Raw genomic sequence first — 25,168 nt, 5'->3', positions numbered from 1 at the left:
ACCCCCTGCACCCTGGCAGAAATCGGTATATTTCCCATTGATTCCTATGGGCTTCACAGACCGAATCGGTAAATACCGAATATTAACGATTCGGTATTTCAATTTCTAGAAATACCTACATCTCCCCCCTTCATATTTACCGATTCATAAATACCGAATCGGTAAAATTCGGTATTTATGAATCGGTAAATACGAATTACCTACATCTAGCCCTTAGTTCTATCAGTCCAGCAAGCAATTCTTATTGCTATCACATTATCAGTGACCACTTGCACAGTGGAATGGTCTTTCAGCACAATGAGAAGGGTGAAAACCTGGTTGAGGTCGACAATGGCAGATGATTGCTTATCTTTTTTTGTATGATAAGCATACATCAAGCAAAAATTGATGAAAACAAACAACATCTGATTGACAAAGTAATTGATAAATTTGCAAAAGACTACAGACGTTTACAGTTCTGATTTCAAGATCACTAACCAGTGAACTGAAACTGTATAAAACAACTCATAGAAAAATGTGACTGTTGAATTTTAGCAAGAGTGTAGATGTTTGCAGTTCCTGCAACAGTTATCCAGGTTAACTTGATGTATTTTATTTCCAATTTGGGTGAGAACAGCTGTTATTTTATTTAAGTTAATATATTTGATTTTATTTATTTTAATTTATTTAAGGTAATACATTTCCAAAATAAATACATTTGTCATATATTTTAATTCTCATTTGTTTGTGCACGTTAACACCAAATGCAGACGCTACATTGTTTTTAATAATTCAGTTATACTGCCTTGACAATGTGTGTATGAATAATGTGGTGTATTCAATAGTGGTGGCAAAAAAACGGATTCGAAATTGCTAATCATACAATGGCAGCTGGATTCTTCCATTACGCTTTTGCATCAGGTTTCTCAACCCCTTGCATGCTTGTGCTTTTTCACCTGTGGCCAAGAGCCGCTCCTACCTGCAGCTCTGTTTTTTAATTTGCCAACTGCTAGAAGGTATGAATGATGTCTACCAAAGTCCACAAAAGAAAGAGAGGCTGGGGCACAACAACCCTGTGGTGTAAGAGATCATATGCAGCCTGCTTTCTGCCCCCCCATGGCTCATCCTGTACCCCAGTGTTTCTTGTGCTCCACCTGGCACCCATGTCAGCAGATGGTGATGACGTTAACATTTTGCCTCCCCGGAACAATTTCTGCGGACAGCCATGGCTCTGGGCATAGAAGCGCAGGAGCGCTTTGTTACTGTTGTTGCACCTTTGAATGCTTTTTGGGGACACTCTATCGTAGTTCCTAATACAAGCTTGTCCGTTCATCAAGTTAGGAGCGCTTGGTTAGGATAGAAGTGTTTTTCTTTTGTTTTTGGCCGGGCAATTGTTTTTTTGTTGCCATAGCAATTGGTGCTGCATAGCAAGTTTGAATTTTTTTGGGTGAGTTGGACCATGTCGCATCAGGGAGTACACCATATTTAGGAGCTCAAGTATCATGAGGCATTGTTTACTCTGCAAGCATGTCTGGGGAGCAAGGAAGGGTGCTAAGAGTGCACACCCAGTTAGTAAGATTGAGGAAATGATGCACAGGATGGAGCACAGGATGGATGCAATGGATGAGATGTTGGCGCTTTTGCGTCCATAGAGTCCCCAAGGGGGGCTGCTGGTAGAGCCAGCAGTGCCGGTGGATAGACCTTGGATGCCAGTGGTTGCTCCTCGGGCGGCTTTTCCCAGAGTAAGGAAGCAAGTTGGTGTCAAGGAAGTCAAAGATTGTGGGTCACACATGAGGTCGTGCTGGTTGGCAGTATAAGTGACAGGCAGGGCAGTGTTCCTACAGAGGTTGTACCAGGGGGCAGGGTAAGTGGTGCTGAAGGGCAAGGCAACGCGCCTACAGTTGCAGTGTGGGCAGCGAACAGCAGCCGTGTACAGACTGGTAATGGCTTGAAGGTCAGTGGGGGACACCTGTGGGCATTGCAGGACAGCAGGAGTTAGTGTCAAACTTAGCCAGTGTGTTCCCTTGGCTTTAAAGGAAGTCATGTGGCCCACTCCCTTATTGGGAGGGGCACTGGAAGGGATAGTGGAGAGCTACCATGTTAAAGAGCCAAGAGACTGGTGACACATTGGATGGCGCAGGTATCAGTGGCAGCTCCTCTGCTAAGGCGGAGGAGCATCTGCCCACTGCTTTGAAGCAGTGACAGAAAGGAAAAATAAAATGATAATAACTTGCTGTTATTATCATTTTATTTTGTCCTGTTTCGGCAGCGTGGCGGGGTGGGGTGGGTCTGCTCTCCTGACAGTGCAGGGCAGGGGAGGAGTGGTGGGCACACTGAAGTGTGCATGACACTTTGACCGTCCCTCTCGGCCCTGCATTACAGTCTGGGTGGAGAACATGCCCAGGCTCCAAGTCCCCATCTGAGCACTGAACCACGGCACTCTGACCAATCACAACGCAGCATTGCAGTGTTGTGATTGGTTCAGGGAAGCATGGTTGTGCTTCCTGTTCAGTGACTTCAGGGGGACGGAAGAGAGATAAAGCAGGAGGTAAGTGTATTTCTTTTTAGGGACCCCTTACCCCATGCCCTGCCACGCCAGATACGTCGTGGCAGGTATAGGTATACAAGGACATACAAAAGTAACAGGTGCGTCAGCAGTGCAGGGGTCAGTAGTAGCTGGTACCTCCCAAGTGGGAAGTGAAGCGCAAACAGTGCCGGCAGCAGTGGATCCCTACTCTTTCTCAAAGAATTTATAACTCCAGGTATGTTGCCGCCTTTGCCAATCTTGGGTTTGGGGGATATACGATTGAGAGCCCGATGAGTTGGGCAGGCATGTGCATCCGGATGTTTAAGAGAAGATCCGGAAAGTCACTTATGTTGATATATATGATTTAATTGTAGATGTGCCTGACAGAGAGGAGAGAAAACGGTGCAAGGAGTATTTGCATTGTAGGGAGTTGGACATTGGTTTTTTATGAAGAGGGTGAGTCATCATAGGTTTTTCTACTTTTGAGGCAATCAGGGCCGAGAGATTCCTAACTCTGGGGGGGCAGTTGGCGTGCTAACAAAATAGGATAGTTTGTGTGCATGATGAGTTAGGAGGCACCGCCTGGAGGGACTGTGACAAGAAATTAAGGTGTATTACCACCACTAGACCCACATTGAAACCATGCATTCAAATCGATCTAATCCCACATTGGTTCTGATGGGCTCAGGGGCAAACGGTAATTCGGGGGTGGGGCAAGAAAGTGGGCATGCTGGTACTTCAATAAAAAAGCTTGCTCCAGAGACCTAGGGAAGTGCACGTTTAAGCACTGTTGTTCTTTCTGCAACCTACCCTCACTCCACAAGTTCAAGTGTTTCAAAAGAACAAAGGATAGGGGCCCCAAAAAACACGAATGAGCACCCCTTATTTGTCAAGGCAGCACAATCTTTATATGAGGGAATTAAGAACGGCTACAGGATCCCGGCTGAAGGTTTGCAGGTGTGACCTATTGTAGGAACCAGCAGTCATTAAGGGATAATCCTAGCACTGCCAGAGATAAGATTAGGAAAGAGGAGAATTTGGGGAGGGTGACAGGTCCTTTTGATTCCATCCCTTTGAAGAATTTTGTGTGTTCCGCTTTGGGGGCAGTCCCGAAAAAAGACCCGGGGCAGTACCTTCTGATACACAACCTGTCAGCACCTAAGGGTCAGCCGGTCAAAGAGGCTATCACTGGGACACTGTGCTCAGTTAAATATGCCTCACTAGATCAGGCAATTTCAATGCTCCAGGAGCTGGGACCCGGGAACTTGCTAGCAAAGGCAGATATCGAATCTGCTTTTCGGCTACTTCCGGTGCACCCTTAGGACTTTCATTTATTTGGTTTCCAATTACAGGGTGCTTCTACTTGGACAAATGTATGCCCATGGGCTGTTCAGTTTCCTGTGCTAACTTTGAGAGGTTTAGTACCTTCTTGAAATGGGTATTCATACATAGGTCAGGACACCATTGGGCTCCACATTATTCGGATGACTTATTATTTTTGCCTGGAATGGAGGAGTGTGGGAGTCAAGCCAGTCAAGCAATCTTAAAGAGACAATGCTCCATGTGAGGGACAACCACATGACTCACAAGCTGAGCGACAAATAAGAAGCAGGTAACTGAGAATGACAGGAAAGCCAACCAATGATAAACAAAGGCTGGCTCCAACCCCCTCTATGCACTTGGTAAGGCGCAAAATGCCTTGCAACACACAGCGCATGCACTGCCTGGCAGAGAACTGCGTACGCAAGTCCTCGAACATAAGTCAGCCATCCGTACAAACAAAATCAATGCCCCCCTCACAGAACATTATCAGAACTAAAACCATAATTGCAACGACATCAAGTGGTTTATACTGGAGAAAATTCGAGTCAATAGACGAGGTGGCGACATTGACAATTTAAGAAAAATGAGAGAACAGTGGTATATCTGTCACTTAAATACAGTAATGAAGGGCCTTAATTCTAAAGAGGACTGGTCAAAAATGTTTTAATTCGGAGTCAGTATACATCATAGGTACTTTGTAGTTTTTGAATTTTCTGTCACTGTTTTAAGCATTCTGTCACTCTCTGAGCGGAGTTGAATATAGAGCCAACTAGTGTCCCAGAGGATGTTGGAAGTTAGATGACTAGATCCGTTATTTGAGATATAGTTCTTTCACTCATGGGTTAGGAAGTTAGATCGGGCGAATTTGGAAACTAATTGGTCCTTCTGACCTTCTGTCGTTATAGACAACATAGGTGGGTTCGTCCGCTTGTGTCTAACCAGTACTGTAGTCTTGTTGCATAACGAGGAACAACTAATTATTCGAGATATGGAGATAGTCTAGCGCGCATCTTATAGCACGCACGATGCATGTCATTTGGTGCCCAGTTCAGCCGTAGGAACACGGCTGAGTTAAACTCTTGCGGACTTGATTGGAAACATTCCCCAATCACTTCCGTACACTTCGTTGTAGACCAGTTAGGAGGAGGATATGGGTAAGGCTAGCTATTTACATACAGCCTACCACTTGCATATAGCCTTGCCGTACAGGACAGGGATTGGCGTGGGCGATGCAGGGCCAGCCAATCAGCAAGCGTGACAACCAGTTAAATACTTCCGGGTTGTACGCGATGATTGCGATACAACGCGGTACCCCTGTGAGACGCTACTCCCAGCAGTGTGAAGGTAATTAGTGCTACACTTGAGTGCAAGCCTGCCATTTCTTATTTTTAATGTAATGCATTTTTGGCATTTTTAATGTAATGCAGGAAATGGCTCATGGCACTTTTGTCTTCTTATATCTAGAAGCCTATCGGGACCAGCAGTATTAACGTTGAGCATCAGCTCGCAGTCTCACTTGACAGGGACCAGCGCTTAAAGAGCATACTACCGCTTTTAAGGTAAAGATGGCAAGCGATGCCGTGGCATAAAACTAAGAGGGGAACTGAGTTCCTTATTGTATAGTGTGTAATGCCATTGCTTGGTTTTTACTTTCCCCCGCGCAGTGTGACATCATTCTGATCAGAGTCCCAGAAATCTACGGGAATAAGATACAGTGTGCCAATCAAGGGAAAATAAGGAATATAGCAAGAATTGATAACATCTAGGAGATCAAGGTATGTTCCTTTAGACTTATGCCTGGGTTGCGAAGACATATAACGATAAACATCTAGGTATTTAGGAGGATGCTGCAACATACTATTTTTTATATGTTTACAGCTCTATAGAATCTTCCTCCACACGTGGTGGAATACCACGTGGTACTTCATTCGAAGCAGGACACATCAGGACCAGAAGAGGCCCGGTGATTTAAGAGTTCTAGTTTTGTAGTGGCAAGGGTAAGAATATTGAGCCCCGGTCATTTTTATGTCTTTCTTGTTAAATAGGAGTGCATGTCAAAGAGCTCATGGCCTATTGTGAGAAAAGGTTGGGCCATTTTCCTTAATGCAATTAAAATGGAGCGTGATTCAGGATGAAGGACATCCCAAATAAATCGGGGACTTGTAGTAAGGTTTAGGTAGTGTACAAGCCAAACCTAAAGATAGTTGCATACTCCTTCTGTCTCACATTAATAATGTAATAGAATCAGTTAGATCTATGTTTACAAGAATGAGATAGAATCCCTGTATATCAAAATGGGTATCAAAATGGGTATCATCAGGAAATATCCCCTTTTCTTTCTTTTTAAAAAAAATTGTATGTATATTGTGAACATTGCAATATTTTTATAATTCTAGATATGGTTACATTGTACTAATTTTGTATATGTTTATTGTAGGGTGGAAAAAATTGTATATGACCCTGCTAACTTGACAGAAAAAAAGATTAAGTCTTGAAAAAGATTGTATAAATCATTATTATCCATCGAAACGCGTCAACGCACTTCTCTTGTACAATTCAGGATTCCAGCACTTAAGTACAATCATTGATTCATTCCTTTTGTAGTACCAAGTGTTACTATAGGATATTGAGTGTACCAACCGTATTGCACAAATTATATGTCTTACATGTTTCTGTCTTTTCTTGTGATTATGCGGGTCATAATCAATGATGTTTTGATTTGATTTTATTGGATTGCTCTTTTATGATTCAATTGTTTTTTATTGCGATTTATGTATGATATCGTATTACATTGTGTTTTTATTCTGGAATGAATTTTTTTTCTCTTTGATCAAATAAAATATTTGTCTTTTTAATACATTTGATACTGTATGATTTATGTATATATGTGCCATAGTGTTCAGTTAGATCAAGGGGATTTATCTTTATAAGGCGTTTTAACCTAATTTCCCTTGACTAATTCAAGGGGTACCTCTGTCTTTTTTTATATGCTGATTGCACAACCTTTGGGTTGGAGAGGCGTTCGTCTCACGTATTGATCTCAGAAGATACATTCCTGTTTTTATTTAGGTCCGTCAGATAGCCTGTCATGGAGAAATTGAACACCTTTGGGTTCTCGGATGATCGTTATAGTAAACTAATTAATTTGAATCCACGTTCTGGCGGCTCAAAAGGACTTAACAATACAAGCCATGAGCAATTAGTGAAGATTCTGAATTTTAAAAAGAAGCAAATACGCACGGAACTTCACGCAGAATTTCTTATTGATTATTTAAAAGCTGGGGTAATACCCATAGGTTTGCAGGTGCGCAATGAGCCAGGTTTGTTCATAGAACACCCTAAATTTATTGAAACATGGACACTCATAGCGAATCGCTGCAGCCGTGACTGGCTCATTTTAATTATAGAGACTGCCCAGGAACTCATTGAGATTGAGAAACACGAAATAGAGAGTTTAGAACTAGAGTTGAAACAAAATCCAGCATTGGAGGATGCAAAGAAAATACTCGAGGAGATCGAGGTAGATGTAAATGGCTACAGAGAATATTTAACCAACAAAAAATTGAAAAAATTCAAGAAAGATGTTGAAAAATATTCAGAGGAGGGAGTTTACCCTTACACTCAGAAAGACTACTTTGACAGTAAGAAGGTACAAAGATGGGAGAAACCCCTCTTTCAAAGACCTGTTTATTCCCGGGGAGGGGAGAAGCGTTTAACCTTCTCCGAGACATCAGGCTCGAGTAGCGAGGAAGAGCAGGATAGACCCCAAGATATAAGGGGGGGACAATCCTATGAACGGGATTCTTTATTAGGGAGGCGCCCATTCCGGGGCCAGAGAAACTTCAGGGGTTACAATTGATCCGAGACACCCCGCAGCCATCAACCTCAGAATGGTGCCCAGGATGACCTGGCGACCAGGAGAAAGCAATATTGGAGGTAGTAGAATTCCCTATTATTAATCTCTCTCAAAGAATCCTTAGAATAGAGGAACAGGAACTTCTTAAAAAAGGTTTTAGTTTTCACCCCCTCTAATAAACAAAGTCCTTTTGATTTGGAAAGCGATTTGAGAAATTTCTTTAGAAAAGTACGCCTTAAAATTTTTGGGAAAGATAGGGAATATACTCCAGAGCCTAATACAACTGGATTTAAACCTAAATCCTCTTTCCTTCCTAATTTGAATCAACTTGACAAAATTGTGGAAATCTTTGAGAGTGTGGTAGAGGTAGAGATTAAAACCCTTTACACAACTGCCAATATCAACGGATATAACAATAATTTATCGAAAGAACAAAAACAAGCCCTTACAACATTGCAAAATTGCAATGAGGTCACTATAAAACCGGCAGATAAGGGTGGAGGAGTGGTCGTGTTTGACACTCCCAAATATGATGATAAAATCCGTGAATTACTTAATGTTAAAGAACATTACCAACGCTCTAAATTTACTAAAATTAGTAAATTAAAAACTGAAGTCAGTACCCTTTTGAAATTAGGTAAGGATGAGGGGTGGATTTGTGATAACGAATTTAAATTCTTGCTCAATACACACCCGGTTATCCCCGCGATTTACGGCCTTCTGAAAATCCACAAAAACGTGAGGGATCCCCCCATGAGGCCTATTATAAGTAGTATAGGGTCCATACTGGAACCTTTGAACCATTATGTGGACTTTTTCCTTAAACCTATTGTCCAAAAACAAAGATCGTATTTAAAGGATACATCCCATGCCATAGCCACCTTTGAGGGACAGAGCTTCAACAGGGTGAACCAGTACCTGGTCACCCTGGATATAGAAGCCTTATATACTAACATACCCCAGAATAACACCATCAACGTAATTTCTACCATTTTAGATACAGTCGATTTAGCAGGTGGTAATAAGACCTTTATCATGTCATGCATTCACTTGATTCTGAAGAGAATTTTTTTTCTCTTCAAGGATGAATTATACCTGCAAACGAAGGGAACCAGTATGGGGGCCACTTGTGACCCCAGTCTGGCTTGTCTTTATGTTGGCAATTTCGAGCAACTACATGTGTTCAATGAGTTGGCTCCGTTCTACGAGAATATCACTTGCTGGCATCGCTTCATCGATGATATCATTTTCATCTGGAGCGGTGCCAGCAGTGATCTTGATGTTTTCCTGGAATGGCTTAACCTAGGGGACCCACACCTGAGATTTACCGGGCATTACAGCAATGAGAAAGTGGAATTTCTCGATATCATCATTAAGAATGAGGATGGGTCCTTGAAAGTAGAGCTTTACACGAAGCCTACGGACAAGAATTCATTATTGTTATACACTAGTAACCACCCTAAAGCACAAAAAACCAATATCCCATTCGGAGAATTTTTGAGGCTCCGAAGAAATTGTACCAATCTTAAAGACTTTTATCACCACGCTGAGAACACTAAGAGCAAACTCAAAGCAAGAGGTTACCCAAATAAACTTATCAACACTCATTAAAAAGGACACATTTTTATGATAGGGATAGCCTTTTAAATCAAAATAAAACAAAAAAGAATAATGCAATTGACAGAGTAGTGTTTGTGACCCAATATTCGCACATAAGCAATCAAATAAAGAACATTGTAAATAGGAACTGGAAGATTTTAAATTACAATGCGGAGATTAAATTAAACAAACCCTTGTTTTCTTTTAGAAGAAATAGAACTATTAGAAATGCTCTAGTTAACACATATAAAAACCCTAGGGAAGCACAAACCACTGTATTAGGCACCACAGCAAAACTTACAGATGTGGGACTTGTTCTGTGTGCCCTCACTGTATTGAAAGTAAAGATTTGACATTTTCTGGTAAAACTCTCACCACTAAAACCCTTAACAACTGTTGTAGCAAAAATGTAGTTTATCTACTCATATGTCCATGCAATCTTGGATATGTGGGTGAAACTGGCAGAGAACTGCGTACGCGAGTCCTCGGACATAAGTCATCCAGCCGTACAAACAAAATCAATGCCCCCTCACAGAACATTATCAGAACAAAAACCATAATTGCAAAGACATCAAGTGGTTTATACTGGAGAAAATTCGAGTCAATAGACGAGGTGGCGACATTGACAATTTAAGAAAAATGAGAGAACAGTGGTATATCTGTCACTTAAATACAGTAATGAAGGGCCTTAAATCTAAAGAGGACTGGTCAAAAATGTTTTAATTCGGAGTCAGTATACATCATAGGTACTTTGTACTTTTTGAATTTTCTGTCACTGTTTTAAGTATTCTGTCACTCTCTGAGCGGAGTTGAATATAGAGCCAACTAGTGTCCCAGAGGATGTTGGAAGTTAGATGACTAGGGGCCAGATGTAGGTAAATAATATTTACCGACCTCTTAAATACCGAGTCATACCGACTCGGTATTACCGAGTAGGAAAATGAGATGTAGGTAACAATGACGGTATCAAATACCGACTCGGAACCTGTCGGTACTCGGAAACGGTATTTACTGACTCGGAATATACCTACACGGTAAAATCCGAGACGGAAAAACCAAAACCGATCCACCGGTGCCATGGCCCATAGGAATGAATGGCAACTCCCGACCCGGAAAATACCGAGTCGGGAAAAACCGACCCGGTATTTACCGTGTCGGAACTATCCGCCGAAGAATTTGAAACTGACAAACATGTGTGCCTGTGAACCAATCAGGTACTTCAACCACACCCAAATTCCAAGCCACAGGGGAACTAACCAATCAGATCCAAGCACCACACCCCAGTACCTGGGACAGGCCACGCCCATGCAGGTGCAGAAACAAACAGTCAGGAGAGCAGGAGGACAGAGTGTGGAGCAGCCTTTCCTGAGACAAACTACACAGCGAGATGGAGAGCCAGGAGGCACAGAGAGATGCTGCTGAGCGCAAAAGGAAGCAGAAGTTCAGCCAGGAGGAACTGCAGGTGCTGATTTCGGAGGTTGTCAGACATTATGGGAAAATATTTGGAAAGCAAACTCTGCATGTTGCAGAATCAATCAAGCGCAGCACCTGGTTGGACATACAAGGCAAGGTAAATGCCATTGGTGTCACCCACCGTGACCTAGAAGACCTAAAAAAACGGTGGTATGACATCCGCATAATCACCAAAAAAAAGCTTGCTGCCCACCGCAAGGAAAGTGCTGCTACAGGAGGCGGAAGAAACAGAGCCCCCAGACTCACCGACATTGAGGAGATGGTCGCAACAACCCTTGAGAAGGAATGTATACACGGAATAGGAGACGCAGACAGCTCAGCAAGAGGAGCAAAGAAACCAGGTAAGATGCAGGAACATTATCATTTACCCTTTTACCTATTCCCCTCACAGGACAAATCAGACTCCACAACAGGTTTAACTAATGTCCTGCAATGCATCCTGGGAAATGTAGTCATGTGTAGATACCTCAGAGCAGTCAGCGTGCATTGCAGCAAGGGGAGCAACAGACAAGTAGCATAGGCAAATGAGAGACAGGCAAAAGTGCAATAGAAGTGTTTTTAATCTCATGACACAGGTGAACAACATTACTGACACAATGTCCATGTCTGTCCACAGGAGAGTCAAAGCGCAGCACAGCTGAGGTCAGAGAGAAGAGGAGGGAAGGAGCAGGACCTAGCACATCTCACGGAGGGCAGGACCAAGAGCAGGCTGCCCCGATACCTGAGGAGGCAACTGCAGAATATCCACAATCCCCTCTCCTATTTGGTAGTCAGGACACAGGAGCGGCAGAACTATCACCCACCCCCACATCACCATCCCCAGTGCTGGGAAGAGTCAGGAGCCATGATGTGCCCCCTCGCAGAATACTGCAAACATCATCGGAGGAGGAGGAGGTGGAGGGTGACACACAGGACAGAGGCAACACCGAGCAGCAGCCCAGTCCCAGAGTCACGCGGGCCAGTGTCCGAGGGCGACGGCCACGGGAGGTAGAGGATGTGCGGCAAGTCCAAGGTGTCTTCTGCGGACTGGAGGCCACCATGGTGAAGGTGCAGCGCCTGCAGGCAAAAGCAATGATGGGGGTTCAGAGGCACGCACGCACAACTAATAATAAACTGGAAGCAGTAGGCAAGGGCATAGGGGAAATGGCAGAAAGCATGCAATCCATGGCGTCAGGAATATCAGATATCACACAGTGCATGACTGTCCTGTGTGACAAATTGGATAGGGACCATTTGGAGAGACGCAAGCCCCGTGTGGATGTGCGCCAGCAAACCAAGGCCCTGAACAGGTTTGCAACTGCTACCACTGTGCTGTGCAGACGGTCAGTCACGATGCAGGATGCCATAGTGCAGTGCTGCAACAATTTAAGTGAAGGTATGGCCAGGATGACCTCTGCCATGGAGCTAGTGCTCGCGCATCAGACTGGCACTGGAGGCGACACTTGTGCTGCCGAAAGCGAGGGGTCCACCAGCAGGAGTGGTGCAAGCACTCCTGTGCATGACTTACGGAGGAGTGGCAGGCGTGGGGGAAGTGTGACAGGCCAGCGTGAGGACATTGTTTCACAGCCACAGCAGCCCCGCCCTGTGGCCCGTGGCCACAAACAATGACTTTGCACTCCACCCAAGGCTGTAGTCACGGTGGTGTTAACCGTGACAACACACTCATGGAGTGTTAGTATTAGTGAGCCCAATGTGAGCTAACAATGCTGTGGCGTAGTGAATATTAAACTACTTACACAAAGTTACATTCATGCCTGTGTCTCTTTACTCACTCAGAAATATTGTTGTGTAACCTCTGCCCGTCTCAGTCTCCCATCTGTAGCTGCTGCTGCCACTGTGGCTTGGGGCTCTGCCACCTCTGGGTCGTCATCAATGTCCTCATGATATGTGAGCTCCACCTCAGTGCCTTGCTTGGTGGCGAGATTATGCAACATTGCACAGGTCGCTATTATTTTGCAGCAGATGATTGGGGTGTACTGCCGTGCACCTCCACTCTTGTGGAGGCAGCGAAACCTGCTCTTTAGGAGTCCAAATGTGCGCTCAACTACGTTTCGTGTGGATCTGTGAGCCACGTTGTATCGCCTTTCACTCCTGGTGGATGGGTTGAGGTAGGGAGTGAGCACGAAGGACCGCAGGGCATATGCACTGTCGCCTAGGGGGAGAAAGATAGACATTAATTGCAAGTACTTGAGACGTAGATCTAATGTGAGTGTCAGGGTGTGTCAATGTGATTTACCTAGCAGGTATCCATTTCCAAATTCTCCGGCAAGTAGGCGTGTGTATATTCCACTATTCTGGAATATGTATGAATCATGGGTACTTCCGGGGAACTTGGCTACGATGTCAGTGATGAGGTTACCTGCATTACATATGACCTGGACGTTGATGGAGTGCGTCGATTTGCGATTCCTGTATATGTGCTCTGTGGCTGCAGGTGGACAGAGTGGGACGTGGGTGCCATCGATGCAGCCGATCACGTGAGGGAAGTGTGCCAGTTGATAAAAGTCAGTCTTGGTTTTGGCTAATTCTGCCGGTGTAACAGGGAATTTAATATAATGCCCCATCCTCTGCATCATGGCGTCAAGAAACCTCCTGAAGAAGCGGGACAGGCAGCCCTGGGACACGCCACCCACTACAGCTATCACACTCTGGTAGCTCCCTGAGGCCAGCAGGTGTAAGCTACATAGCACCTGGACATGAGGTGGGATGGCATGGGCCCTGGGTGTTGGGTGGTCCAGGAGAGGGTGTAGGTCCCTGATCAATTGCTTGATGGTGTCTGGGTGTAGCCTGTACCTCTGCAGTATTTCAGGCTCTGTCAGTTGGAACAGTGTTATCCTCTGCCTGTACACTTGTTCCTCCCTTAGCCATTCTCTCTGTCCTGCTGCCTGTAGTCTCTGCCGTCTTGCTATGATGTAAAAAGCCGCCATCATGGGTCCTGAGGTGCATTTTGGGACTTTTTTTATAGCCCTCCCTTGGTTACCACCTGCTTTCAATGCATGGTAAATACCGGCTTAAAAATACCGTTTTTCGGCAGAATCGGTATTTTTGTGCTTACCTACATCTCCAAGGCTGATTTTTACCGTTTCTGATTTACCGAGTCGGAAAATACGAACTCGGTATTTATGTATACGGTAGATTCCGACACGGTAATTTTACCGGGTCATTCTTACCGAGTCGGTATGTTTCCGACTCGGATTTTATGAAATCGGTAATTTACGGCCTCCTACATCTCATTTCCTCGGTAACGGCCGATTTTACCGGTTTTCGGCCGTTACCACCCAGTAAAAGCCTACCTACATCTGGCCCTGTATCCGTTATTTGAGATATGGTTCTTTCACTCATGGGTTAGGAAGTTAGATTGGGCGAATTTGGAAACTAATTGGTTCTTCTGACCTTCTGTCGTTATAGACAACATAGGTGGGTTCGTCCGCTTGTGTCTAACCAGTAGTGTAGTCTTGTTGCATAACGAGGAACAACGGTATACACCCACTACAACGCATTTTTTACAACGCACTACCATTACAACGGAACTTTTACAACGCAAATACTATTACAACGCATTTATTTACAACGCATGTTTTTACAACGCAGGTACTTTTACAACGCATACCATTACAACGTAAGTATTGGTAAGTATATAATTATATTTAAAATGTTATATGTTAGGTTTTTTTTAAAGGGGTATTTTTAGGGTTCAGGGTCAGTTTTGGGTTTTTGGGTAAAGGGGTATTTTTAGGGTTCAGGGTCAGTTTTGGGTTTTTGGGTAAAGGGGTATTTTTAGGGTTCAGGGTCAGTTTTGGGTTTTTGGGTAAAGGGGTATTTTTAGGGTTCAGGGTCAGTTTTCAGTTTTTGGGTAAAGGGGTATTTTTAGGGTTTAGGGTCAATTTTCAGTTTTTGGGTAAAGGGGTATTTTTAGGGTTCAGGGTCAGTTTTCAGTTTTTGGGTAAAGGGGTATTTTTAGGGTTTAGGGTCAGTTTTCAGTTTTTGGGTAAAGGAGTATTTTTAGGGTTCAGGGTCAGTTTTCAGTTTTTGGGTAAAGGGGTATTTTTAGGGTTCAGGGTCAGTTTTCAGTTTTTGGGTAAAGGGGTATTTTTAGGGTTCAGGGTCAGTTTTCAGTTTTTGGGTACAGGGGTATTTTTAGGGTTCAGGGTCAGTTTTCAGTTTTTGGGTAAAGGGGTATTTTTAGGGTTCAGGGTCAGTTTTCAGTTTTTGGGTAAAGGGGTATTTTTAGGGTTCAGGGTCAGTGTTCAGTTTTTGGGGTACAGGGGTATTTTTAGGGTTCATGACTGGGTTTGGGTTTTGGGGTTCAGGGGTATTTTTAGGTTTTAGGGCTGGGTTTGGGTTTTGGGGTACAGGGGTATTTTTAACATATATATTTAAAAATTTATAATTAAATATTAACATAAATAATTAAAATATTAAATATTAAATTAATAATTTATTAATTTAAAAAAATATTATTAATAATTATTGTATCATATTATTTACTTACCTATACTTACGTTGTAATGGTATGCGTTGTAATAGTACCTGCGTTGTAAATACCAGCGTTGTAATGGTATGCGTGGTAAAGGGTCCTGCGTTGTAAAAAATGCGTGGTAATGGTCTGCGTGGTAAAAGTCAGCGTTGTAACGTCATATATCCAGGAACAACTAATTATTCGAGATATGGAGATAGTCTAGCGCGCATCTTATAGCACGCACGATGCGTGTGATTTGGTGCCCAGTTCAGCCGTAGGAACACGGCTGAGTTAAACTCTTGCGGACTTGATTGGAAACATTCCCCAATCACTTCCGTACACTTCGTTGTAGACCAGTTAGGAGGAGGATATGGGTAAGGCTAGCTATTTACATACAGCCTACCATTTGCATATAGCCTTGCCGTACAGGCTAGGGATTGGCGTGGGCGATGCAGGGCCAGCCAATCCGCAAGCGTGACAACCAGTTAAAAACTTCCGGGTTGTACGCGATGATTGCGATACAACGCGGAACCCCTGTGAGACGCTACTCCCGGCAGTGTGAAGGTAATTAGTGCTACACTTGAGTGCAAGCCCTGCCATTTCTTATTTTTAATGTAATGCAGGAACAGGCTCATGGCACTTTTGTCTTCTTATATCTAGAAGCCTATCGGGACTAGCACTATTAACGTTGAGCATCAGCTCGCAGTCTCACTTGACAGGGACCAGCGCTTAAAGAGCATACTACCGCTTTTAAGGTAAAGATGGCAAGCGATGCCGTGGCATAAAACTAAAAGGGGAATTTAGTTCCTTATTGTATAGTGTGTAATGCCATTGCTTGGTTTTTACTCCCCCCCCCGCGCAGTGTGACATCATTCTGATCAGACTCCCAGAAATCTACGGGAATAAGATACAGTGGGCCAATCAAGGGAAAATAAGGAATATAGCAAGAATTGATAACATCTAGGAGATCAAGGTATGTTCCTTTAGACTTATGTCTGGGTTGCGAAGACATATAACGATAAACATCTAGGTATTTAGGAGGATGCTGCAACATACTATTTTTTATATGTTTACAGCTCTATAGAATCTTCCTCCACACGTGGTGGAATACCACATGGTACTTCATTTGAAGCAGGACACATCAGGACCAGAAGAGGCCCAGTGATTTAAGAGTTTTAGTTTTGTAGAGGTAGGGGTAAGAATATTGCGCCCGGTCATTTTTATGTCTTTCTTTTTAAATAGGAGTGCATGTCAAAGAGCTCATGGCCTATTGTGAGAAAAGGTTGGGCCATTTTCCTTAATGCAATTAAAATGGAGAGTGATTCAGGATGAAGGACATCCCAAATAAATCGGGGACTTGTTGTAAGGTTTAGGTAGTGTACAAGCCAAACCTATTGAAGGAAAGATAGTTGCATACTCCTTCTGTATCAGATTAATAATGTAATAGAATCATTTAGATCTATGTTTACAAGAATGAGATAGTATCCCTGTATATCAAAATGGGTATCATCAGGAAATGTCCCCTTTTCTTTCTTTTTAAAAAAAATTGTATGTATATTGTGAACATTGCAATATTTTTATAATTCTAGATATGGTTACATTGTACTAATTTTTTATATGTTTATTGTAGGGTGGGAAAAATGTATATGACCCTGCTAACTTGACAGAAAGAAAAATTAAGTCTTGAAAAAGATGGTATAAATTTACTCGAGAAGAAATTCAACTGGCTTTTAATGGACTACCATCAGGGAAAGCTGCAGGACCTGACCTTATACCCTTAGAATTTTATAAGAAATTCTTTGCAATACTAGAGGGGGATATCATTACACTCATGGTTTCGATCCAGGAAGGAGCTGAACCACCCGATTCCTGGAGTGAAGCGATAATGGTGGTTTTCTTAAAAAAGAATACAATTTCCACTGATCCCGGGTCATATAGGCCAATTAGCCTGATGAATAGTGATACAAAGGCCCATTCGAAAATACTAGCCAATAGATTGAGCTCGATAATTGGAAAGGTGGTCTCACCCCACCAACATGGGTTTATCCCTGGCAGGGGGACAGCCGATCACATTAGAAGAGTTATCACCTTGTTTGATGGAACGATAGCCTCACGAGACCCTATGTCTTTAATATTATTAGACGCAGAAAAAGCTTTCGTTAGAGTCTCGAGGGGTTTTCTTTGGACAACAATGTATAAACTCAACTTTGGGCAAAAGTATGTAGGGGAATTGAAAGCGCTATATAAAAACCCAGTCATAAAAGTAAGAGTAGCGGGGGAAAAGAGTGAAAATATTAACATCAAGCGAGGAACTAGACAGGGCTGTCCCTGTTCACCGTTGCTCTTTGCCTGTTACATTGACTCTTTCATAAGACACATAGAAAGAAATATGCGTATATGTCCTATTGTATTGAATGGCTATGAGACAAAAATTTTGGGTTATGCAGATGACCTAGCAATCACGTCACCTACCCCAGCAACAGCGCTAATGGAAATAGAAAAAGAAGCAAAAAAATATGGGTTTTGGTCTGGGTACAAATTGAACCAGTCTAAAATACAGATAGTTATTAACCAATTTGCTATAATAGACGATGCTAGAGTAATAGATTCGTCTGTCTACCTGGGTATAACTATAACATCTAATCTGTCTAAGCTAGTGGAGGAAAACCTCACTCCAGTAATCAGAAAGGCTAAACAATATCTAGATAGGTTGGATAATTTACATCTTACAATAATTGGACGCTGTAATTTAATTAAGATGATGTTTCTTCCCAAAATGATATATTTCTTTCGAACTATCCCTTTAATATTTCATAATAACTGGTTTAAGGATATTGAAAGGGTCTGTAATCGATTTATATGGGCAAAAGGTAAAACTCGGAGGTCCATAAAAAAGATGGCTCTATCTAAGGAAAAGGGAGGTTTAGCAGCTCCAGATTTTAAAGAATATTATCTAGCAGCATCTTTACAGTATCTTAGAGGACTACTTGGGGGGAACGCTAACGATAGATGGCGGGACGGACTTGATATACCAGACACATATGATTTATTAGTTAGAGATTCCAATAAAGGATTAGTTACATTTAAAGAATTTAGCTACTACAAAAGAACAAAGTTTAAGGTATTTGCAGCAGCCAAATCGGTATGGTCTATGGTCCGTAAAAAAATCAAGCTGGGACGGATGAGTTTCTATACACCTCTATATAAAAATGAGCTACTCCCTGAAGTGTTCCATGATCAAGTTATGAAAAGATGGGATAGTGCTGGGGTTTGTATTATAGGAGATATTATAGATGATACGGGCATAATCTCATTTGAAAGGGCTTGTCAAATATTTAAGTTAGATCGTAGAGACTTTTTTCAAATACCTACAGATCAGATCAGTAATACAAAGGAAACTGCCTAGGGGAGATAATTTTAAAAGAGAGGATCTGATGGAATATATTCAAAATGAGAAGGGTTGCTCAATTTCACAATTATACGGGGTGTTAAGCCCACTGACCCCAGATTGGCTGTGATTATTGAAGCTGCACCGGACACATTCTGGCATGTCACTTGCGACTGAGGGATACTGGGGTGCTGGCGAATTGCCTGCTTGACAATTACATGTGGAATTAGCCTCTGTTAACTGGCGCGGAGCTGCTGCGCCAACGTGGAATGGTGATATTACTGTGCTACTTGAGGATTGTAGGCGCTCCTGAAATCACGGCGCTCATTGTATGCTGAGCCTGAGCAGTGCGAAGACACCGGGGGGACAGCGTGGATCACTCTACACTTTGTGCCCACAGTATTGGATGCTGAATGCTGTGGGTGAGAGGCACGCACTGACAGAGCGAGGTGAGGATTGCGACTGGGCGGATCTCTGTAACTCGGCAACGGGAGTAGTGTATACTCAGGATTTGTGGACCGTAACGTTGCATGTCCGGGGCTTCGGAGACGCCGCGTTGTGGGACCAAACGAACGCACTCACTAACAGCAGACAGATCGGCGAGAGGTACCGCCATGGGCCGACAGGATACTCGACAACCGAAACTATCTTTTGACTCAGCCCAGGCGTCGAAGAAGACTATGAAGGTGGGGACGGACTCAACTGGGATTCAGAACCCTCCAACAGCGGGGCCTAGCTGCGGCGCGGCTGCACCGGACATGCATCTACTACTGCAGGAAATGAAGCAGGGGTTCGCGACGGTGGTGGATAAGGTGGATCGTTTAACCTCCAGGATGGACGCCATTGTACAGAAGATGGATGTTCACGAGGAACGCCTCACGGAGGCGGAGAGAAGGATTTCAGATAATGATGATACCACGGCGTCCCATGCTACTAGACTGTCGCGCATGGATAACATCCTCAAAGTGATAGCTGCAAAGAACGAGGAGTTGGAAGCGCGCAGTCGTCGCAATAATGTTCGTGTGGTGGGCGTGCCGGAGTCTAAGAACACTGGGAGAATGGAGGACTATGTTGAAAGGATACTCCAGACGGCGATTGGAGCGGACGCCTTTTCCATGCAATTCATTGTTGAGCGTGCGCACCGTTCCCTTGGTCCGCAACCCCAGCCAGGTGCCCCACCTCGACCGATAATAGCTCGACTACTGAATTATCGGGATAGAGACACTGCACTCCGTGCTGCACGCACGGCTAAACAATTGACGTGCGATGGAATTACATTCACACTATACCCGGACTTCACGCCGATTGTCCAGGACCAAAGGAAAAAATTTCTAGGCGTAAAGAAAAAGCTAAGGGATCTGAACATAGACTATGCTTTACTATATCCGGCTAAACTTCGGGTTACGTATCAGGCAAGGCAGCACTTCTTCGTGAACCCGCAACAGGTAGAGGATTTCCTAAAGACACTGCGACGCGAACGTGGGAACCGTCCTGTGGAGGAGGAAGCAGAGAATGAGGAGGACTGATATGCATGTATGGATTGTTGAGGATCCTATAAGTCTACTGTGAACTGACTTTGGGAACGAGGAGCGTGCTGTTTTCGTGCAGTTGAACTCGAGACGTTGCTGAGATACTTCGACTATGGACATTCGTGAGCGCTGATGACGGCATTGGACTATGGGTGGTAAAGTATGCCAGGCGACACCCCCCCATCCCTCGAATTGCCCCTCAAAGGGTGGTATCGGATCTGGGGACGGGGAGCGGGGGGTGCCAAAGTGTGTACCTTGGATGACCCTACTAGGGTATGCACCTTTGAAATTGTTTGTTACACTGCGGCTGGTTGGGTGTTTGCTAGCAGTGCTGGGAGGGGGGCGGGTTATGAATGCTGGAGGATTGGGGTTACTTCAGTGGGCGGTGGGAGGGGCGGGACCGGAGTTTGAATTGTTGCATGGGGATGGTTGTGGGGTAGGAGGGGGGGGAGTGACTGGGGTTGTATCTGGATTGAATCCTTATGGGCTGCGGATGTTGCAGACTGCTACGGGCTGGGTTCACCGGGTTGTATGGGGTGGGTGGATTGGGACGTTTCAGTTGGTTAAGGAGAATGTATGGAAGAAAATAGCCTGTATGCCTGAGATAGTTGGGGGGAGTCAGGGGAATGGGAGGGAAGGATGGTTGTTTGGTTGCACTGTACAGAGGATACACACGATATTGCAGAGTGATTGGACTATGTTGGCTGGCACGCATGGAAGGAGGGGAATGCGGGTAGGGGAGAGTATCGATGCGACTGATGTCATTGATGATGGCTGATATGGCAGGGAGTAAATTAACGATCATGACATGGAACGTGCGGGGCATTAATGATTCTAGAAAAGGGAGAAATATCCTTGCCTATCTAGATAGACATAATGTGCATATTGCTTTGTTACAAGAGACACATTTCTGCCCTAGATCGAATTCTAACTATGCTAGTAAATGGGCCTCAGTCAGAAAATTTTCCTCATATTCTTCATATTCCAGAGGCACCGCAGTTCTGATCAAGAAATCAATTGCCTTTCAGATGTTGGGGGAGATTATTGATTCAGATGGGCGATTTGTGATATTGTGGGGTAGATTTGGCTTGGATAATGTTGCTATTGTGAACTGCTACGCTCCGAATGTTGACACACCAGAATTTTTTACCACACTTTGGGGACATGTATTGATGACAGGTGCCACACACATTATTTGGGGGGGAGACTTTAATGTTACACTAGTGCCTGGCATGGATCGGTCAGATGGTTGTGGACAATATAATAGACAGGCAAGGGATGTGCTACTGGGAGTCATAGAGGAAGCGGGGCTGGTGGATAGCTGGAGATATACCCATCATGCACATAAAGAGGGCACGCACTTTACGTCATACACTAATACGTGGGCTAGATTAGATTATTGCTTTGTGTCAAGGGGGCTTTGTGCGGGTATAGATCAGGTAACACACTTGCCAAGAACTTACTCGGATCACTGCCCAGTGTTACTATCCCTGATGATTCCGGGACACGAGAGGGTAAGACCTCCGTGGAGATTACTCCCTACTATGCTGCTAGACTTAGTCTTTAGGACGGAGCTGGGTGATGAAATTGAGGAGTTCTTCCCCAGGAACAAGAATTCAGTTAATAGTGTAGAGATGGTGTGGGAGGCATTCAAGGTCACGGTAAGAGGTATTTGCATATCCAAGGGCGGGGGGATACTGAAAGACCTTCAGAGGACGTTAGGCAGGCTGGAACGTGAGCTAAAGGAGCTTGAACTTGAGATGACAAGACGAGCTGACTCGGAACTACATAATACCTTTAGAGAAAAATTGTCCGAGTTTGGCGTGGAAGCGGCGAGAGAAGTAAAGTTTAAAGGGAAGTATTGGACAGCAAGGCAATATTGCGAAGGGGAAAGACCTGGTAAGGTACTAGCCGCGATCACGAGAAAGACGCGCTTCAGTGCCAATATATTAGAAATTGTTACCTCAAACGGCATACGTTGTCAGGATACGAGGGGATTCAGGAGGAATTTCTTTCGCACTATAAACAGCTGTATACTTCTCAACAAACTGCCGAGGTAGATATGGAAGGTTTCCTCGATGATATAGCACTGTGCTGGCTCAGTGATGTGCATAGACAATTCCTTAGTGCACCATTAGAGACCGATGAGATCCGAGACGCAATTATGTCACTTGCCAATGGAAAGGCGACAGGATCGGATGGACTCCCCGCTGAGTTTTATAAATGTTACATCGATATCATGGCACCGGTCCTTAAGGAAGTTTATGAGGAGTTGTTGGAAGTTGGGGAATTGCCGGGATCGATGAGGGAGGTGGTAATTACCTCCTTGTTGAAACCGGGTAAGGAACCGACGGACACGGACTCATATAGACCATTATCTCTCATCAATTGTGATGCGAACATCCTTGCCAAGGTCCTGGCGACGCGTCTCTCGCTGATTATGTCTAAAATAGTTCTGCAGGACCAAGCTGGATTTGTGCCGGGTCGCGCCACCACCCACAATCTTAGAACGCTGTTCTCCTTGATTCAGACGATTGCCCCGGAATTGCCTGTCGCTGCTGTTTTTCTGGACACCACGAAAGCGTTTGACTCGGTCGAATGGCCGTATCTATTTACCATATTGCATAAGATGGGGTTTCCCAAATTGTTTGTTCACTGGGTCGAGCTGCTTTATACCAGACCGACTGCCAAAGTGGTAATTAACGGGGTACTGTCGGCTCCAATGTTGATAACGAGGGGCACCAGGCAGGGGTGCCCTCTATCCCCTCTGCTCTTTGCTATGGCAGTCGAGCCTCTGGCGTGTCGCATCCGTCAGCCGCACAGAGCTAGTGCCTTTCACTGCTTTCAGCGCCAAATTGGTATCTCGCTGTATGCAGATGATATCACGCTATATGTGAAACATCCTCAAACCAACCTTAATCCCATATTGCTGGAGTTTATTGTTTTTGGTAGGCTGTCGGGGGTACATGTGAATTGGAGGAAATCCCAATTTTTCCCGCTGACGTCTGCTGTTATGAAATTCCAGCTGGACTATCCACTCGAATGGTGTGACACAGATCTTAGGTACTTGGGTATCGTCGTGTCTCTGGACAAGGACGTGACACTCAGATCAAATTATGGAGTGGCCATCACGAAATTGGCTGATAATGTAACGCGCTGGAAGGCATTGCCGCTGTCGATGGCAGGGAGGGTGGCGCTTATAAAGATGGTGGTGCTACCACAATTCCTATACCTATTCCAGAATGTGCCATATTTTCCTGGTGCTTTTTTCTTTAAACAGCTGCGCTCGGAGCTCCTACGCCTATTTTGGGGAGGCAAACAACCTCGGCTGCGTTGGAACATTGTTACCCAGCCCTATGAGAAGGGAGGTTTTGATGTACCGGATTTTGAACTTTATTACATCGCTGCCCAAGCGCAATATGCGTATCATTGGTTGAAACCCTCGCCATACATGCCCCAAATCGCTGCAGAGGATTGGATTGCGCGACCTATACCTCTTAATGGCCTCATACTGGGTACAGTCAAAGACATAGAGACGCCGTTTACCACGGTTACATGCACCATTGACGCGTGGAGTAGGATGGTGAGACTGATCGGTGCCACAAGCTTATATTCCCCGGTACTTCCTCTTACGTACCACCCTCGTATTTCGCTGTTGCAGGAAACGGGATTTAAATTGATGTGTAGACGTGCGAAAATTTCGGTATGGGGGGACTTGATCAGTGCAGGACGATTCCGTACCAAGGAACAGCTGTTTCAAGCAGTTACTCCTACACCTCTAGAGGTGTTCTATTACATCCGTCTTAGACAGGGATTGAGAGAAGTGTTGGCCACCTTTCCGGAGGAACCGGATGTGGTTTTGCCACTGCATAACATGCTATTGTCGGACGGCCGCCATCTTGTGTCTCGAATGTATACTGCAATAAGAACACAGGGCAAAGGGCCTGAGAGCTCGGCGCGGCGACATTGGACTGTCGACTTAGACAGGGATATTACTGACGAGCAATGGCGCTACTGCTGTGCTGTTACGGCCAATATTGCATCTAGCAGCAGGCTGAAGATCATTCATTTTAAATTTTTGCAACTTTTTTATTATACGCCTGAGAGGAAATTGCGCTTTCATTTGGCAGATACAGATAGATGCGATCGCTGTAATGCAGAAGGTGCGGGATTCCTCCATTTAGCTTGGGAATGCCCGGGAGTTTTTGAATTCTGGACACAGGTGCAGACCGCGTTACAGTTGACAAAGACCCGCTAATTATGCTACTGGGATACACACGGGATGTGCCTAAGTCGACTCGGAAATTCACAGATATTGCACTATTATTGGCCAAAAGGCGGGTCGCTTGTCGCTGGGGACGAGGTAGGGCTCCTAAGTTTAAGGACTGGCTCGAGGACCTGGTTTATTGTCAGGAACAGAATAATATTTATGCAGAACTGACGCCAGTGCAAAGTAGGCCGAATGCTATATGGGGACCACTACAAATTTATCTGTTACGAAATACGGCAGTAGTCATAGACTCAGAGGTCGACAGTTGAATACTAGGGCTATGCCTAACACTTAGATGGGACCCTCATAAGGTGCACCTTGAGAGACACACCGAAACACACTGATGAGGAACGTTGTGGTGAGTGGATTGTGGGGAGGGAATGGCCCTTCCCTGACCAAAGACGGGATCAGAGGATACTCAAGGTTATCTGGCTGATGCATTTTTTTCTGCAATGATACTGTTAGAGCTTGATTTATTGTAATGTCACCGGAAGGATGTTCCTAATTTGCTGACTGGTATATGCCATTGCCCAGGCTCAGTATAGATATAACTGCACGCGTATGCTTATTACTGTGTATTGTATGCTCCAATGTACTGCATGTATTATCTTATGTGCCAATTGTTTGCCCGTAATGGCCACTAGCCCGTGTATAGATGACTATATGATGTCCAAAAGATTGTGCTGTGTACAAGTGTAACTGCTATGGTTGGTTCTTCTTAGTGCTGTTCAACAACGAAAATTGGAAAAATAAAGTTTAAAAAAA

At 44.3% G+C, this 25,168-nt stretch overlaps 1 protein-coding gene and 1 long non-coding RNA gene across 8 annotated transcripts in view; one reads left to right on the top strand and one right to left on the bottom strand.

The window, feature by feature from the left end:
* Positions 1–25,168, bottom strand: part of LOC144825091 (uncharacterized) — a 1,621,997-nt gene that overhangs the window by 901,281 nt on the left and 695,548 nt on the right. The window lies entirely within an intron of this gene.
* Positions 10,672–16,903, top strand: LOC144805203 (uncharacterized). The gene is made up of 3 exons (XM_078672134.1): positions 10,672–11,098; positions 11,374–12,011; positions 16,847–16,903. Exons 1-3 carry the CDS (start codon positions 10,672–10,674, stop codon positions 16,901–16,903), a joined length of 1,122 nt encoding a protein of 373 aa, XP_078528260.1.

Source organism: Lissotriton helveticus, chromosome 1_1 (assembly GCF_964261635.1).
Source record: "Lissotriton helveticus chromosome 1_1, aLisHel1.1, whole genome shotgun sequence".
In the NCBI taxonomy this organism is placed as follows: Eukaryota; Metazoa; Chordata; class Amphibia; order Caudata; family Salamandridae; genus Lissotriton; species Lissotriton helveticus.
The sequence above is the reverse complement of the archived record's forward strand: the minus strand, read 5'-3'. Positions and strand labels throughout refer to the sequence as shown.

What these genes read in the sequence shown, in the direction of transcription:
- LOC144805203 (XM_078672134.1), top strand. Translation starts at nt 10,672, where the DNA reads ATGGAGAGCCAGGAGGCACAGAGAGATGCTGCTGAGCGCAAAAGGAAG. An exon ending in AAGAGGAGCAAAGAAACCAG is followed by an intron (nt 11,099 to 11,373) that starts GTAAGATGCAGG and finishes GTCTGTCCACAG; the next exon opens with GAGAGTCAAAGCGCAGCACA. An exon ending in TGGAGAGACGCAAGCCCCGT is followed by an intron (nt 12,012 to 16,846) that starts GTGGATGTGCGC and finishes TGTTTATTGTAG; the next exon opens with GGTGGGAAAAATGTATATGA.